This window comes from Oncorhynchus keta, chromosome 20 (genome assembly GCF_023373465.1).
Source record: "Oncorhynchus keta strain PuntledgeMale-10-30-2019 chromosome 20, Oket_V2, whole genome shotgun sequence".
NCBI classification, from domain to species: Eukaryota; Metazoa; Chordata; class Actinopteri; order Salmoniformes; family Salmonidae; genus Oncorhynchus; species Oncorhynchus keta.
Genome location: NC_068440.1, coordinates 38387477 through 38404421, shown reverse-complemented (window position 1 = coordinate 38404421; position 16945 = coordinate 38387477). Strand labels below are relative to the sequence as shown.

General features: G+C 39.6%; 2 protein-coding genes across 23 annotated transcripts; one reads left to right on the top strand and one right to left on the bottom strand.

Annotated features, from left to right (window-relative positions):
• Positions 1-1364: 1364 nt before the first annotated feature.
• On the top strand, positions 1365-10358 carry LOC127909988 (neurensin-1-like). 2 transcript variants are annotated; one of them, XM_052472832.1, is made up of 4 exons: positions 1365-1572; positions 7274-7353; positions 7525-7686; positions 8082-10358. In XM_052472832.1, the coding sequence occupies exons 2-4, from the start codon at positions 7288-7290 to the stop codon at positions 8529-8531; spliced, it is 678 nt and encodes a 225-aa protein (XP_052328792.1). In that variant the 5' UTR covers positions 1365-1572; positions 7274-7287; the 3' UTR covers positions 8532-10358. The 2 variants fall into 2 exon arrangements, with proteins under 2 accessions (XP_052328792.1, XP_052328791.1); XM_052472831.1 differs by lacking the exon at positions 1365-1572 and adding an exon at positions 1737-1840 and having other exon boundaries at positions 8082-10357.
• A 72-nt stretch (positions 10359-10430) lies between these two features.
• Positions 10431-13358, bottom strand: LOC127909987 (DNA-directed RNA polymerase subunit beta''-like). 21 transcript variants are annotated; one of them, XM_052472820.1, is made up of 4 exons: positions 13176-13358; positions 12781-12805; positions 12698-12737; positions 10431-12443 (listed from the first exon to the last, which is right to left on the bottom strand). In XM_052472820.1, the coding sequence occupies exon 4, from the start codon at positions 11923-11925 to the stop codon at positions 10813-10815; it is 1113 nt and encodes a 370-aa protein (XP_052328780.1). In that variant the 5' UTR covers positions 11926-12443; positions 12698-12737; positions 12781-12805; positions 13176-13358; the 3' UTR covers positions 10431-10812. The 21 variants fall into 21 exon arrangements, with proteins under 21 accessions (XP_052328780.1, XP_052328779.1, XP_052328778.1 ...); XM_052472819.1 differs by lacking the exon at positions 12698-12737 and adding an exon at positions 12545-12584; XM_052472818.1 differs by lacking the exon at positions 12781-12805 and adding an exon at positions 12545-12584 and having other exon boundaries at positions 12698-12722.
• Positions 13359-16945: the final 3587 nt, after the last annotated feature.

The following is a 16945-nucleotide window of genomic DNA, read 5'->3' as shown; positions in this document are numbered from 1 at the left end:
GATATGGGTACACTGTGTCCCCTCTGTAAATATCCTACTATCTGATATGGGTACACTGTGTCCCCTCTGTAAATATCCTACTATCTGATATGGGTACACTGTGTCCCCTCTGTAAATATCCTACTATCTGATATGGGTACACTGTGTCCCCTCTGTAAATATCCTACTATCTGATATGGGTACACTGTGTTCCCTCTGTAAATATCCTACTATCTGATATGGGTACACTGTGTCCCCTCTGTAAATATCCTACTATCTGATATGGGTACACTGTGTCCCCTCTGTAAATATCCTACTATCTGATATGGGTACACTGTGTTCCCTCTGTAAATATCCTACTATCTGATATGGGTACACTGTGTCCCCTCTGCAAATATCCTACTATCTGATATGGGTACACTGTGTCCCCTACCAGTGGGATCAGATGGTCTTGAGTCACAACGATCACACGATTTTAAAGGTGTTTCACATAGGATTTTTTTATTGAATTGTCTGTACAATTCTACAGTTTCTCAATTTCAGTTTACGTGAGAAAACCACTTTAGATTTTAGTCCACCAGCTTCAAAGCTGTAAAAACAAATGTTGTTATTGAAAAGATGTTTCACAGCAATTTAGATGGTACAATGGTTTTACTACACTATTCAGTGCTCGTTTTCTCACAAAAAGCTGAAATTGAACACGGGCCACAAAGTCAGAACAGCTTTCTCAATTTGACAACAGATGTCGCTCAGGCAGGGGAAATCAATAGGCGAGCATCACAGCCAATCACAACACTGTGAGTGAAACACTCATCATTCCACTATAAGAGACAGATATATTAGCGACATTTTCTTAAATTACAATGCAAAAATTCAAAATGATCCTACGTGTAAGCACCTTGAAAAACGCATTAGTACAGTTGTGATCGAGACCAATAATCAACTGAATGAACAGTTAGATAAAGAAATAAACAAACAATGTGTTTGGCTTGGCATGACAATGAAGAGTTGAATTTGTTGAATGCAGAAACAATCCGGTAACCAAGGCTCCCCTTATTCTCCTTTTATTATGTTTCCCTAAATGAGGGTCTATATCCCAACCGGCACCCTATTCCGTAGTGCACTACGTAGGGAATATGGCGCCATTTGGGAAGCGCAGGTGTTGTTTAGTTGTTGTTTTCCTGTGGGACGTGTCGTGTCACTGGTTTAGGATATTACATACCGTATGAATTATACATGGCCAGGACCAAATGAAATATTTTACATAACCCACATAATCAGGATGTGACTCAGTGTGCGTGAGAGAGTTCCGTGTTTTTTACTTCACTCCCCATCACATCTTATTACCATTTAATAGGATGTGATGAATTACAGAACTGAAACGAATGTGTAGAAACCTGCCCCTCCAAAATAGTACGTTAGGCGCTCTGTGGTCAGTCGACTTGTCTCCACACTTGAAGGTTTGGAGTTGGATATTCCATACAGCCTGTGGAACTCAACTCCCCTTTGTAATTTGATTTCCACTAAACCATCACTGCCCGACTCCATGTGCTACAGGCACAGTCACTGAAAGGCACCTGCCGGAGTGTCGAGGTAAGTTTTAGGAGGAAATCTCATTATTGAAAATCTAGGCTATTGAAGGAAACAGATCAATTGAAGAAATAGGCAGGGTGTAGCCATGGTTGTGGTAGCGAGTGACAACCGGGTTCCTCTGATAACAAATGTGTTGGAGCTGTGCACCTGCGCACAGGCTCTTTATTGCAAATTGAGTGTTGATGTCAAGTGTAGATTCGCTGGTTCTGACAGCTCGTTCTGCAATGGGACTCGAGTAAGACGCGCGGAAGCGAGCACTCCGGACAAGGTAAGATTAGAAAATGAGCCTAAACAGCCTCACCGTTCATGCTAATAAAATACATGTTTTGCAAAGAGTTTCTCTGGAGTTGTGAAAACGGCATTTTGTAGCACGTAATTGGACAATGAGGATTAGGGGAAGGAGTTGAGACATTATCTTCTGTCTACCTACATTATCTTCTGTCTACCTACATTATCTTCTGTCTATGCCTACATTATCTTCTGTCTCTACCTACATTATCTTCTGTCTCTACCTACATTATCGTCTGTCTACCTACATTATCTTCTGTCTCTACCTACATTATCTTCTGTCTCTACCTACATTATCGTCTGTATGCCTACATTATCTTCTGTCTCTAACTACATTATCTTCTGTCGACTTGCATTATCTTCTGTCTACCTACATTATCTTCTGTCTCTACCTACATTATTGTCTGTCTGCCTACATTATCTTCTGTCTACCTACATTATCTTCTGTCTACCTACATTATCTTCTGTCTCTACCTACATTATCATCTGTCTGCCTACATTATCTTCTGTCTACCTACATTATCTTCTGTCTACCGCTGTGGGGAGAATGTTTTCAGCACCGCAATCGAAAACTAATTTACTGCTGCAAAATCGATCAATTTACCGACATTTAGTTTTGCCGTCTTTAATCTGAACAAACAACGTGTAAGAAATAAGCTGAGGAATTAGCTGACGAGAACCAGTCGGGTATCTAAATGTGATACATTTAATATGTTGTGTCGCAGGTCTCTCTCCTGTTCTTGACACATCATGCACCCTCAGTTCAGTGATAATAATAGATAAGCTAGTTATTTGACAGTGTTGCACACCGCGCATCTTGTCGAGTGTTATGAGTAAGTCTCTGGTGTAGCCATTTCTGTTCTCACTAAAGCTATTCAAGTAACAAGACAATAGCTCCTTATAGACTTATAGTGTGTGTGTGTGTGTGTGTGTGTGTGTGTGTGTGTGTGTGTGTGTGTGTGTGTGAGTGACTCATCCGTGGGTGGCTATCAACCCTTGGGCCTCGGCGTCATGGCATCATCCTACACAGACAGAGCTCAATCCTTCTAACGTTGCTTGATGAAACTGAGGCGAAGGAGGGAATACTGAAGCAACAGGGGCCCGTTTCACAAAACACTTCTTATGCAAAAACTTAGGAAGCTTCTTTAAGAAAAACAATAAGAAGTTCATAAGATGTAAATGTAATTAAATGTAAATAAGATAATTAGTAGGTGCAACTCCTCGACAATATGATTAAGATTTCAGGTTTTTCTTATGAACTTTTGAAATATCTTTGTCTCATGGGTGGAATGTTTTTAATATTTTGAATACTTTTATAATGAATAAATATTATTAAAAGAAAACTGCCAAAAATCTGGTGTTTCTATGTCAAAAGGTTGTATTATAAATTATAAACTCAAAACCAAAAAAATAAACGTCCTCACTGTCAACTGGGTTTTATTTTCAGCAAACTGAACATGTGTAAATATTTGTATGAACAAAAGATTCAATAACTGAGACATAAACTGAACAAGTTCCACAGACATGTGACGAACAGAAATGGAATAATGTGTCCCTGAACAAAGGGGGGTCAAAATCAAAAGTAACAGTCAGTATCTGGTGTGGCCACCAGCTGCATTAAGTACTGCAGTGCATCTCCTCCTCATGGACTGCACCAGATTTGCCAGTTTTTGCTGTGAGATGTTACCCCACTCTTCCACCAAGGCACCTGCACCTGAGATCCAGGCTCTTCGCTGGCCATGGCAAATCAAATCAAATGTATTTATATAGCCCTTCGTACATCAGCTGATATCTCAAAGTGCTGTACAGAAACCCAGCCTAAAACCCCAAACAGCAAGCAATGAAGGTGTAGAAGCTCTGACATTCCTTTCTTGCAGGAAATCACGCCAGAACGAGCAATATAACTGGTGGCATTGTCATGCTGGAGGGTCATGTCAGGATGAGCCTGCAGGAAGGGTACCACATGAGGGTGGAAGATGTCTTCCCTGTAACACACAGCTTTGAGACTGCCTGCAATGACAACAAGCTCAGTCCGATGATGCTGTGACACACCGCTCCAGACCATGACGGACCCTCCACCTCCAAATCGATCCTGCTGCAGAGTACAGGCCTCGGTGTAACGCTCATTCCTTCGACGATAAACGTGAATCCGACTATCACCCCTGGTGAGACAAATCTGCAACTCGTCAGTGAAGAGCACTTTTTGCCAGTCCTGTCTGGTCCAGCGACGGTGGGTTTGTGCCCATAGGCGACGTTGTTGCCAGTGATGTCTGGTGAGGACCTGCTTTACAACAGGCCTACAAGCCCTCAGTCCAGCCTCTCTCAGCCGGTTGCGGACAGTCTGAGCACTGATGGAGGAATTCTGCATTCCTGGTGTAACTCGGGCAGTTGTTGTTGCCATCCTGTACCTGTCCCACAGGTGTGATGTTCGGATGTACCGATCCTGTGCAGGTGTTATTACACATGGTCTGCCACTGCGAGGACGATCAGCTGTCCGTCCTGTCTCCCTGTAGCGCTGTCTTAGGCGTCTCACAGTACGGACATTGCAATTTATTACCCTGGCCACATCGGCAGTCCTCATGTCTCCTTGCAGCATGCCTAAGGCACATTCATGCAGATGAGCAGGGACCCTGGGAACCTTTGTTTTTGTTTTTTTCAGAGTCAGTAGAAAGGCCTCTTTAGTGTCCTAAGTTTTCATAACTGTGACCTTAATTGCCTACCGTCTGTCTTAACGACCGTCTGTCTTAACGACCGTTCCACAGGTGCATGTTCATTATTTGTTTATGGTTCATTGAACAAGCATGGGAAACAGTGTTTAAACCCTTTACAATGAAGATCTGTGAAGAATTGTAGAATAATAGTGAAGACATCAAAACTATGAAATAACACATATGGAATCATGGAGTAGCCAACATTTTTAAACAAATCAAAATCTATTTGAGATTCTTCAAAGTAGCCATCCTTTGCATTGATGATTGCCAAGTGTTTGCAAAGCTTTTTCTCAACCAGCTTCATGAGGTAGTCACATGGAATGATTTTCCAACAGTCTTGAAGGAGTTACCACATATGCTGAGCACTTGTTGGCTGCTTTTCCTTCACTCTGCAGTCCAACTCATCCCAAACCATCTCAATTGGGTTGAGGTTAGCTTCCGTTTCCGTAACAGACATGTGCTTCCGTTTCTACACCCCAGATCACAAGCAAACACAGTTGACTTTCATAGCAGCCACATACAAACAGCATGGTCACTTTGCTCGTTCATTTATTCTCATATCTATGTGCTCTCCTCCTTTCACCTTTTCCCTTCACTTGTGGGCTTCAGTGCACAACACATCAGCAGTCTGTGACCAGCCAGAATAACCTTTCCAAGACAAACCTTCATATCATAACCACTAACCGCTACACACAGCCTACATCGTTGTCACCATATTAACTAACGTCATAGTCAACATAGCTACTAGAACGAACACGTTAGTAAACAGCAGTTTAGCAGTTACATCGTCGGGCCTTGGTGGCAAGAAATTAATAAAACCAAAAGCTTACTTGGAAGCGTTCCAGTGTTGGATAGCCATAGCCAGCTAGCTAACATAGCATCCCTCTCTGTTGGATAGCCATAGCCCGCTAGCTAACATAGCATCCCTCTCTGTTGGATAGCCATAGCCAGCTCGCTAACATAGCATCCCTCTCTGTTGGATAGCCATAGCCAGCTAGCTAACATAGCATCCCTCTCTGTTGGATAGCCATAGCCGGCTAGCTAACATAGCATCCCTCTCTGTTGGATAGCCATAGCCCGCTAGCTAACATAGCATCCCTCTCTTTTGGATAGCCATAGCCAGCTCGCTAACATAGCATCCCTCTCTGTTGGATAGCCATAGCCAGCTAGCTAACATAGCATCCCTCTCTGTTGGATAGCCATAGCCAGCAAGCTAACATAGCATCCCTCTCTGTTGGATAGCCATAGCCCGCTAGCTAACATAGCATCCCTCTCTGTTTGAGCCAGGTGTTTGAGTAGGCTAAACTAGCTAACTGCATTCGCTAGCTAATTAAGTGAAAGCGAATGTTTGTTTTTTTAAATACAACCAAATATAGCTAGCTCTCTCTCAATTCAATTCAAGGGGCTTTATTTTTTCTTCTCTCTCTCTCTTGCACCTCCATTTTGGAAGAATTTAATTTGGTCAACTATTTGCTTTCTCTTTCTTTGAGTCAACTACTCCCCACATTTTATGCACTGCAGTGCTAGCTAGCTGTAGTGTATGCGTTCAGTACTAGATTTATTCTCTGTTCCTTTGATTGGGTGGACAACATGTCAGTTCATGCTGCAAGAAATCTGATAGGTTGTAGGACGTCCTCCGGAAGTTGTCATTATTTGCTGTTTAAGTCTATGGAATGGGGTGAGAACCATGAGCCTCCTTGGTTTTGTATTGAAGTCAATGTACCCAGAGGAGGACGGAAACTATCTGTCCTCCGGCTACACCATGGTGCTACCATACAGAGTGCGGCTGAGGCTACTGTAGACCTTCATTGCGTAACAGTGTGTTATAATCAATTATTTGGTGACGTGAATATATTCAGTATAGTTTTATCTAAAAATGATAACTTTCACTATTTTTCTGAAATTCACTGAAGAGGATGGTTGTCCCCTTCTTCCTCTGAGGAGGCTTCACTGGTAGTCTACAGTCTAAAGTAGGAGACAAGGAGCCAGTTGCTGTTGGTTGTCTACAGTCTGTTAATGATTTATATATACACTAGATGATTGGTAAGGGACGCTGTGCTTAAGCCACCCACCCACTGGACCTCCATCTTGTCACTCCTACACTATTTTGGTAGTTATAGAAATACCTTTATATTAATGTCTACATTAGTTTTCGCCAATGTATTCTTCTACAGACACCTTAATGCATACTTTATCATTATATTATGTGAGCTAAACATAAATTAATTAATACAATTATTTTTAAAAATCCTTAAAGTATATATTTTTTTGATTACTAATGTTACTGTTCCCACTATAATACAAAATATTATACTTAAATATGTGTAATTTTGTCTTTGATACTGTAGAATTTCATTCATTCCTATGGAGGACTTCTTCTACTGGGGAGAGCCAATATGGCCGACCAGTGGCTTCAAAGCCTCTCAATGGCCAATACATAGCATCAGCAATCTCGGGTTTATATATTATTGTATTTTACAGTCTAAAGCAGGAGACGAGACAGTTTGATGTACGTCTGTAGGCCTTGGAAACAGTTAGGGAAAGTCAACCACAATTGAGAGTGTGTGTGTCCTCATGTCTCTCTGTGTGTGTGTGTGTGTGTGTGTGTGTGTGTGTGTGTGTGTGTGTGTGTGTGTGTGTGTGTGTGCGTGCGTGCGTGCGTGCGTGCGTGCGTGCGTGCGTGCGTGCGTGTGTCTCTCCAGGTGTATGAGGTGTGATGGCGTCGTGCTCTGAGGCCTGTAACTCAGGGTCTGGATGTGGGGCAGGGTCCTCAGGCTGTGAGGTGAGATCTTACTAATCTGCTTTCAATAGAATCTTAGTTTGAACATTCATACACTGGTATTTATTATTTTGTTCAGGATGCCAAGATTACTCACCATGGTGAGTCCTCCAACCTATGTGTGAATGAGAAAATCCATTCTACGTCTTCTATTTCTATGGTTCCCTCCCACAGTTAGGTTCTAGCTGTGCCTGTCCGCAGTTTGGGGTGCGTTCCTACCTGCACCATTTCTATGAGGGGTGCAGCACTGCATCAGGGTGGGAGAGAGACCCTGAGGGAGTGGGGGACGTCCAGACCTTGAGATCGCCCCTGAGGTGGAGCTCAGCACTCTGGAAGGTAGACAACTAATGCACTGTCAATGACTGACCTTATCTCTCTCTCTCTCTCTCTCTCTCTCTCTCTCTCTCTCTCTCTCTCTCTCTCTCTCTCTCTCTCTCTCTCTCTCTCTCTCTCTCTCTCTCTCTCTCTCTCTCTCTCTCTCTCTCTCTCTCTCTCTCTCTCTCTCTCTCTCTCTCTCTCTCTCTCTCTCTCTCTCTATGTCTCCCTCTCTCTGTCTGTCTGTCTGTCTGTCTGTGTCTCTCTCTATCCTCTTTCGCTACCCTCTTTCTTTACCTCATCTGGTCACTCTCTGTCTCCCTATCTTCCTCTCCGGTCCCTTCGTAACTCACTCACTTTTATCTCTCTCTCTCTCTCTCTCTCTCTCTCTCTCTCTACTCCCCCCTCTCTCTCAGGTCTCTCTGGCCCTTGGTCTCCTGATGGTGACCTCTGGTCTGGTCAGTCTGTCCGTGGGTTACTCCGGCCCCACCAGGATCGAGTCCTTCGGGGAGGGGGACCTCCTCTTCATAGACACCCAGGCTGTCAGTTTTAACAGGGGTCTGCATCACTGCGTGGCGGCCGGGATCGGTCTCACCTGCCTGGGAACGGGTCTGACCGTGGCGGGCCTCCTTTTCTGGTCCTTCTCCAGGAGCCGATTGAAAGAGAGGCTATATCGGAGAGAGAGAGAGAAGAAGGGAGGGGTGGAGTGTGGAAAGAAGGAAGGGATAGAGGAGGCGGCACAGGGAGGAGGACAGGGGGAGATGGGGGCGGCTGTTATGAAGGCCCCTGGAGCAGGGAAGGGGAAGGTGCCTGCCATCCTGACCAAAGTGGAAACGGTCCAGCCATCAGGAAGAGAATCCCCATAGGTTTTAAAAGGTCTTTATGTGGTGCACATGTGTCCTCTTTTAAAATTAGCTGAATTTAGTCAAATCACATATGTCGAAAAGTCTATAAGCTATTTAAATAATGGTCACATGTTGAAAAGTCTATAAGCTATTTAAATAATGGTCACACATGTTGAAAAGTCTATAAGCTATTTAAATAATGGTCACATGTTGAAAAGTCTATAAGCTATTTAAATAATGTTCACATGTTGAAAAGTCTATAAGCTATTTAAATAATGGTCACACATGTTGAAAAGTCTATAAGCTATTTAAATAATGGTCACATGTTGAAAAGTCTATAAGCTATTTAAATAATGTTCACATATTGAAAAGTCTATAAGCTATTTAAATAATGGTCACACATGTTGAAAAGTCTATAAGCTATTTAAATAATGTTCACATGTTGAAAAGTCTATAAGCTATTTAAATAATGGTCACACATGTTGAAAAGTCTATAAGCTATTTAAATAATGGTCACACATGTTGAAAAGTCTATAAGCTATTTAACTAATGGTCACACATGTTGAAAAGTCTATAAGCTATTTAAATAATGGTCACACATGTTGAAAAGTCTATAAGCTATTTAAATAATGGTCACACATGTTGAAAAGTCTATAAGCTATTTAAATAATGGTCACATGTTGAAAAGTCTATAAGCTATTTAAATAATGTTCACATGTTGAAAAGTCTATAAGCTATTTAAATAATGGTCACATGTTGAAAAGTCTATAAGCTATTTAAATAATGGTCACACATGTTGAAAAGTCTATAAGCTATTTAAATAATGGTCACACATGTTGAAAAGTCTATAAGCTATTTAAATAATGGTCACATGTTGAAAAGTCTATAAGCTATTTAAATAATGTTCACATGTTGAAAAGTCTATAAGCTATTTAAATAATGTTCACATGTTGAAAAGTCTATAAGCTATTTAAATAATGGTCACACATGTTGAAAAGTCGATAAGCTATTTAAATAATGGTCACACATGTTGAAAAGTCTATAAGCTATTTAAATAATGGTCACACATGTTGAAAAGTCGATAAGCTATTTAAATAATGGTCACACATGTTGAAAAGTCTATAAGCTATTTAACTAATGGTCACACATGTTGAAAAGTCTATAAGCTATTTAAATAATGGTCACACATGTTGAAAAGTCTATAAGCTATTTAAATAATGGTCACACATGTTGAAAAGTCTATAAGCTATTTAAATAATGGTCACATGTTGAAAAGTCTATAAGCTATTTGAATGGTGGTCACATGTTGAAAAGTCTATAAGCTATTTAAATAATGGTCACATGTTGAAAAGTCTATAAGCTATTTAAATAATGGTCACATGTTGAAAAGTCTATAAGCTATTTGAATGGTGGTCACATGTTGAAAAGTCTATAAGCTATTTAAATAATGGTCACATGTTGAAAAGTCTATAAGCTATTTAAATAATGGTCACATGTTGAAAAGTCTATAAGCTATTTAAATAATGGTCACATGTTGAAAAGTCTATAAGCTATTTGAATGGTGGTCACATGTTGAAAAGTCTATAAGCTATTTGAATGGTGGTCTTGATAAGGAGTGATTTGGTACAACTCTCATACATTTGTTCTTTGAATTTACTCGTCAATGATTTTTGCATCGTGTTCCACCTCACTGTTGTAAAATATAAGAAATGTACTTTTCTCATGTCATTTTAGAGCAACTTGGAGGACCAATTTTACTCAATTCAATAGCACTTTTTCTCCTAAGATGAATTTTGTGTTGGGTAAAGCAATCCGTGTGGAATTGAATACATACAATGCATACATTAATATACTGTATATATATATATATATATATATATATATATATATATATATATATATATATATACAGTATTATCACATGATTTACAGTGGGTGTGTTTACTCACATGCGTAAACACACCGGCCCCATTGAGCATTACACCCATTACCTGTACTCCTGTACTCACGCACCGAACCAACAACCTTCTCTCTAATTGGTCAATTTATTCCAAGCTCTTATTGGCCATCAATGCATGGACGTGAACGCATGAACAGGTAGATGCAGTGTAAGGGAAGGCGTACTGCAGTGTAAGGGAAAGCGTACTGGGAACGTGCTTACACTCGTCCAGTTCTGTATCGATGTAGTGTAGACGAAGGGAAGGAGATGAGGAAAGGAAACAGCTGAAGACCATTGAGATACAGCCTGTGTGAAGTGTCTAAGTTCAACTGTGGTGAGGAACCTTGTTAACATTTCAAACGATCATGATGTTGAGTGGAGTGAATAGGTGTAGTATAGTATACCTGTATAGTATAGCTGCATAATATACATGTATGGTATATACCTGTATAGTATATACCTGCATAGTATATACCTGTATAGTATATAAATGCATAGTATATACCTGAATAGTATATACCTGCATAGTATATACCTGTATAGTATATAAATGCATAGTATATACCGGAATAGTATATACCTGCATAGTATATACCTGTATTGTATACCTGCATAGTATACCTGTATAGTATACCTGTATAGTATATACCTGCATATTATATACCTGTATAGTATACCTGTATGGTATATACCTGCATAGTATATACCTGTATAGTATACCTGTATGGTATATACCTGTATAGTATATACCTGTATAGTATACCTGTATAGTATATACCTGTGTGGTATATACCTGCATAGTATACCTGTATAGTATATACCTGTATAGGATACATGTATGGTATATACCTGTATAGTATTCCTGTATAGTATATACCTGTGTGGTATATACCTGCATAGTATACATGTATGGTATATACCTGTATAGTATATACCTGTATAGTATACCTGTAGAGTTGCATAGTATATTCCTGTATAGTATACCTGTATGGTATATACCTGTATAGTATACATGTATGGTATATACCTGCATAGTATATACCTGCATAGTATATACCTGCATAGGATACATGTATGGTATATACCTGTATAGTATACCTGTATAGTATACCTGTATAGTATATACCTGTATAGTATACCTGTATGGTATATATCTCTATAGTATATACCAGTATAGTATACCTGTATGGTATATACCTGTATAGTATATACCTGCATATTATACCTGTATAGTATATACCTGTATAGGATACATGTATGGTATATACCTGTATAGTATACCTGTATAGTATATACCTGTGTGGTATATACCTGCATAGTATACATGTATGGTATATACCTGTATAGTATATACCTGTATAGAATACCTGTAGAGTTGCATAGTATATTCCTGTATAGTATACCTGTATGGTATATACCTGTATAGTATACATGTATGGTATATACCTGCATAGTATATACCTGCATAGGATACATGTATGGTATATACCTGTATAATATACCTGTATGGTATATACCTGCATAGTATACCTGTATAGTATACCTGTATAGTATATACCTTTATAGTATACCTGTATGGTATATATCTCTATAGTATATACCAGTATAGTATACCTGCATAGTATATGCAGGTATACTGCATAGTATATACCTGTATAGTATATACCTATAGTTACCTGCATTGTATATACCTGTATGGTTTCTACATGCATAGTATACCTGTATAGTATGTACCTGTATGGTGTATGGTGTATACCTGTATGGTGTATACCTGTATGGTGTATACCTGTATAGTATATACCTGTATGGTGTATACCTGTATAGTATATACCTGTATGGTGTATACCTGTATGGTGTATACCTGTATAGTATATACCTGTATGGTGTATACCTGTATGGTGTATACCTGTATAGTATATACCTGTATAGAATATACCTGTATGGTGTATACCTGTATAGTATATACCTGTATGGTATACCTGTATAGTATATACCTGTTTAGTATATACCTGTATAGTATATACCTGTATGGAATATACCTGTATGGTATACCTGTATAGTATATACCTGTATAGTATACCTGTATAGTATATACCTGTGTGGTATACTATAGTATATACCTGTATAGTATATACCTGTATAGTATATACCTGTGTGGTATATACCTGCGTGGTATACTATAGTATATACTTGTATAGTATATACCTGTATAGTATATACCTGTATAGTATACCTGTATAGTATATACCTGTGTGGTATACTATAGTATATACCTGTATAGTATATACCTGTATAGTATATACCTGTATAGTATACCTGTATAGTATATACCTGTGTGGTATACTATAGTATATACCTGTATAGTATATACCTGTATAGTATACCTGTATAGTATATACTTGTGTGGTATACTATAGTATATACCTGTATAGTATATACCTGTATAGTATACCTGTATAGTATATACCTGTGTTGTATACTATAGTATATACCTGTATAGTATATACCTGTATAGTATATACCTGTATAGTATACATGTATAGTATATACCTGTGTGGTATACTATAGTATATACCTGTATAGTATATACCTGTATAGTATACCTGTATAGTATATACCTGTGTTGTATACTATAGTATATACCTGTATAGTATATACCTGTATAGTATACCTGTATAGTATATACCTGTGTGGTATACTATAGTATATACCTGTATAGTATATACCTGTATAGTATACCTGTATAGTATATACCTGTGTTGTATACTATAGTATATACCTGTATAGTATATACCTGTATAGTATATACCTGTATAGTATACCTGTATAGTATATACCTGTGTGGTATACCTTTATGTGAGAATTGGAGTGGAGCAAACGGTTGTCTGCTGAATAAACCCCTGATCTGCAAACTCTCCCTGGAGTTGAATTACTGATGTTCTACTGACTGACTACTGACTACTGACTACTGAATACTGACTACTGAATACTGACTACTGACTACTGACTACTGAATACTGACTACTGAATACTGACTACTGACTACTGAATACTGACTACTGAATGCTGACTACTGACTACTGAATACTGACTACTGAATGCTGACTACTGAATACTGACTACTGAATACTGACTACTGACTACTGCATACTGAATACTGAATACTGAATACTGACTACTGAATACTGAATACTGAATGCTGACTACTGAATACTGACTACTGACTACAGACTACAGACTACTGACTACTGAATACTGACTACTGAATACTGACTACTGAATACTGACTACTGAATACTGACGACTGAATACTGACTACTGAATACTGACTACTGAATACTGACTCAGGTCTCGACGTTAACACTTGTCCGGGACAAGTGAAAAACATTTAGGATAAGACAATTTCTCAGATCAGAATCTGATCAGTGATGCCAACATTGGAATAGTACATAAATAACGCAGCCTAAACGTCAAAGTGTAGGATATATGCATTTTGGCTACAGCCTTGTGTCCAAACCAATGCTGACATGACGATGACGCCAGGAAATGTAGCGTAACTTAAATTAAACTTTGAATTACATACGGTACCAGTCAAAAGTTTGGACACACTTATTCATTCCATGGTTTATTTTAATTAAACAAATCAAAATATATTCTTCAAAAGGTAAATTCCACAAATGAAAAGTTAATTTGTGATATTTCTTTCCTTCTTAATGCGTTTGAGCCAATCAGTTGTGTTGTGACATGGTAGGGGTGGTATACAGAAGATAGCCCTCTTTGGTGAAAGACCAAGTCCATATTATGGCAAGAACAGCTCAAATAAGCAAAGACAAACGACAGTCCATCATTACTTTAAGTCATGGTCAGTCAATCTGGAAAATGTCCTTGTTTCTCATGGCACAAACTATCAAGGCACAAGGCGAGACCTAGATGCAGACACAGGAGGCAGATGGTTGGAGTTTTACAATGTTTATTCATCCAAAAAGGGGCAGGCAAGAGAATGGTCGTGGACAGACGAAAGGTCAAAACCAGTCCAATAGGTACCGAAGGGCAGGCAGATTCAAGGTCAGGGCAGGCAGGAGGGAAAGTAGTCCAGTGTCAGGCAGGGGTCAGAACCAGGAAGACTATCAATAGAAAAGGAGTACGGGGGGAAACACGCTGGTTGACTTGACTAAACATACAAGAAGAACTGGCACAGAGAGACAGGAAACACAGGGATAAATACACTGGCACAGAGAGACAGGAAACACAGGGATAAATACACTGGCCCAGAGAGACAGGAAACACAGGGATAAATACACTGGCACAGAGAGACAGGAAACACAGGGATAAATACACTGGTACGGAGAGACAGGAAACACAGGGATAAATACACTGGCACAGAGAGACAGGAAACACAGGGATAAATACACTGGCACAGAGAGACAGGAAACACAGGGATAAATACACTGGCACAGAGAGACAGGAAACACAGGGATAAATACACTGGCACAGAGATACAGGAAAATACAGGGATATATACACTGGTATAGAGAGACAGGAAACACAGGGATAAATACACTAGCACAGAGAGACAGGAAACACAGGGATAAATACACTGGTATAGAGAGACAGGAAACACAGTGATATATACACTGGTATAGAGAGACAGGAAACACAGGGATAAATACACTGGCACAGAGAGACAGGAAACACAGGGATAAATACACTGGTATAGAGAGACAGGAAACACAGTGATAAATACACTGGCACAGAGAGACAGGAAACACAGGGATAGATACACTGGTATAGAGAGACAGGAAACACAGGGATAAATACACTGGCACAGAGAGACAGGAAACACAGGGATAAATACACTGGCACAGAGATACAGGAAAATACAGGGATATATACACTGGTATAGAGAGACAGGAAACACAGGGATAAATACACTAGCACAGAGAGACAGGAAACACAGGGATAAATACACTGGTATAGAGAGACAGGAAACACAGTGATATATACACTGGTATAGAGAGACAGGAAACACAGGGATAAATACACTGGCACAGAGAGACAGGAAACACAGGGATAAATACACTGGTATAGAGAGACAGGAAACACAGTGATAAATACACTGGCACAGAGAGACAGGAAACACAGGGATAGATACACTGGTATAGAGAGACAGGAAACACAGTGATAAATACACTGGTATAGAGAGACAGGAAACAGTGATAAATACACTGGCACAGAGAGACAGGAAAACAGGGATAAATACACTGGTATAGAGAGACAGGAAACACAGTGATAAATACACTGGTATAGAGAGACAGAAAACACAGTGATAAATACACTGGCACAGAGAGACAGGAAAACAGGGATAGATACACTGGTATAGAGAGACAGGAAACACAGTGATAAATACACTGGTATAGAGAGACAGGAAACACGGTGATAAATACACTGGCACAGAGAGACAGGAAAACAGGGATAGATACACTGGTATAGAGAGACAGGAAACACAGGGATAAATACACTGGTATAGAGAGACAGGAAACACAGTGATATATACACTGGTATAGAGAGACAGGAAACACAGGGATAAATACACTGGCACAGAGAGACAGGAAACACAGGGATAAATACACTGGTATAGAGAGACAGGAAACACAGTGATAAATACACTGGCACAGAGAGACAGGAAAACAGGGATAGATACACTGGTACAGAGAGACAGGAAACACAGAGATAAATACACTGGGGAAAATAAGTGACACCTGGAGGGGGTGGAGACAATCACAGGGACAGGTGAAACAGATCAGGGTGTGACACAAACAGCATATATGTTTCACGCGACACACACAGCATATTGAACCCTGTTTCACACACATCATATTGAACCCTGTTTCACACATCATATTGAACCCTGTTTCACACATCATATTGAACCCTGTTTCACACAGCATATTGAACCCTGTTTCACACACATCATATTGAACCCTGTTTCACACATCATATTGAACCCTGTTTCACACACATCATATTGAACCCTGTTTCACACATCATATTGAACCCTGTTTCACACACATCATATTGAACCCTGTTTCACACAGCATATTGAACCCTGTTTCACACATCATATTGAACCCTGTTTCACACAGCATATTGAACCCTGTTTCACACACATCATATTGAACCCTGTTTCACACGGCATATTGAACCCTGTTTCACACACAGCATATTGAACCCTGTTTCACACACATCATATTGAACCCTGTTTCACACACATCATATTGAACCCTGTTTCACACACATCATATTGAACCCTGTTTCACACACAGCATATTGAACCCTGTTTCACGCATCATATTGAACCCTGTTTCACACACATCATATTGAACCCTGTTTCACGCATCATATTGAACCCTGTTTCACACAGCATATTGAACCCTGTTTCACGCATCATATTGAACCCTGTTTCACACATCATATTGAACCCTGTTTCACACAGCAT

What these genes read in the sequence shown, in the direction of transcription:
- LOC127909988 (XM_052472832.1), top strand. Translation starts at nt 7,288, where the DNA reads ATGGCGTCGTGCTCTGAGGCCTGTAACTCAGGGTCTGGATGTGGGGCA. An exon ending in CAGGGTCCTCAGGCTGTGAG is followed by an intron (nt 7,354 to 7,524) that starts GTGAGATCTTAC and finishes TCCCTCCCACAG; the next exon opens with TTAGGTTCTAGCTGTGCCTG. An exon ending in GGAGCTCAGCACTCTGGAAG is followed by an intron (nt 7,687 to 8,081) that starts GTAGACAACTAA and finishes CCTCTCTCTCAG; the next exon opens with GTCTCTCTGGCCCTTGGTCT.
- LOC127909987 (XM_052472805.1), bottom strand. Translation starts at nt 11,925, where the DNA reads ATGTATCCTATGCAGGTATATACTATGCAGGTATATACCATACATGTA.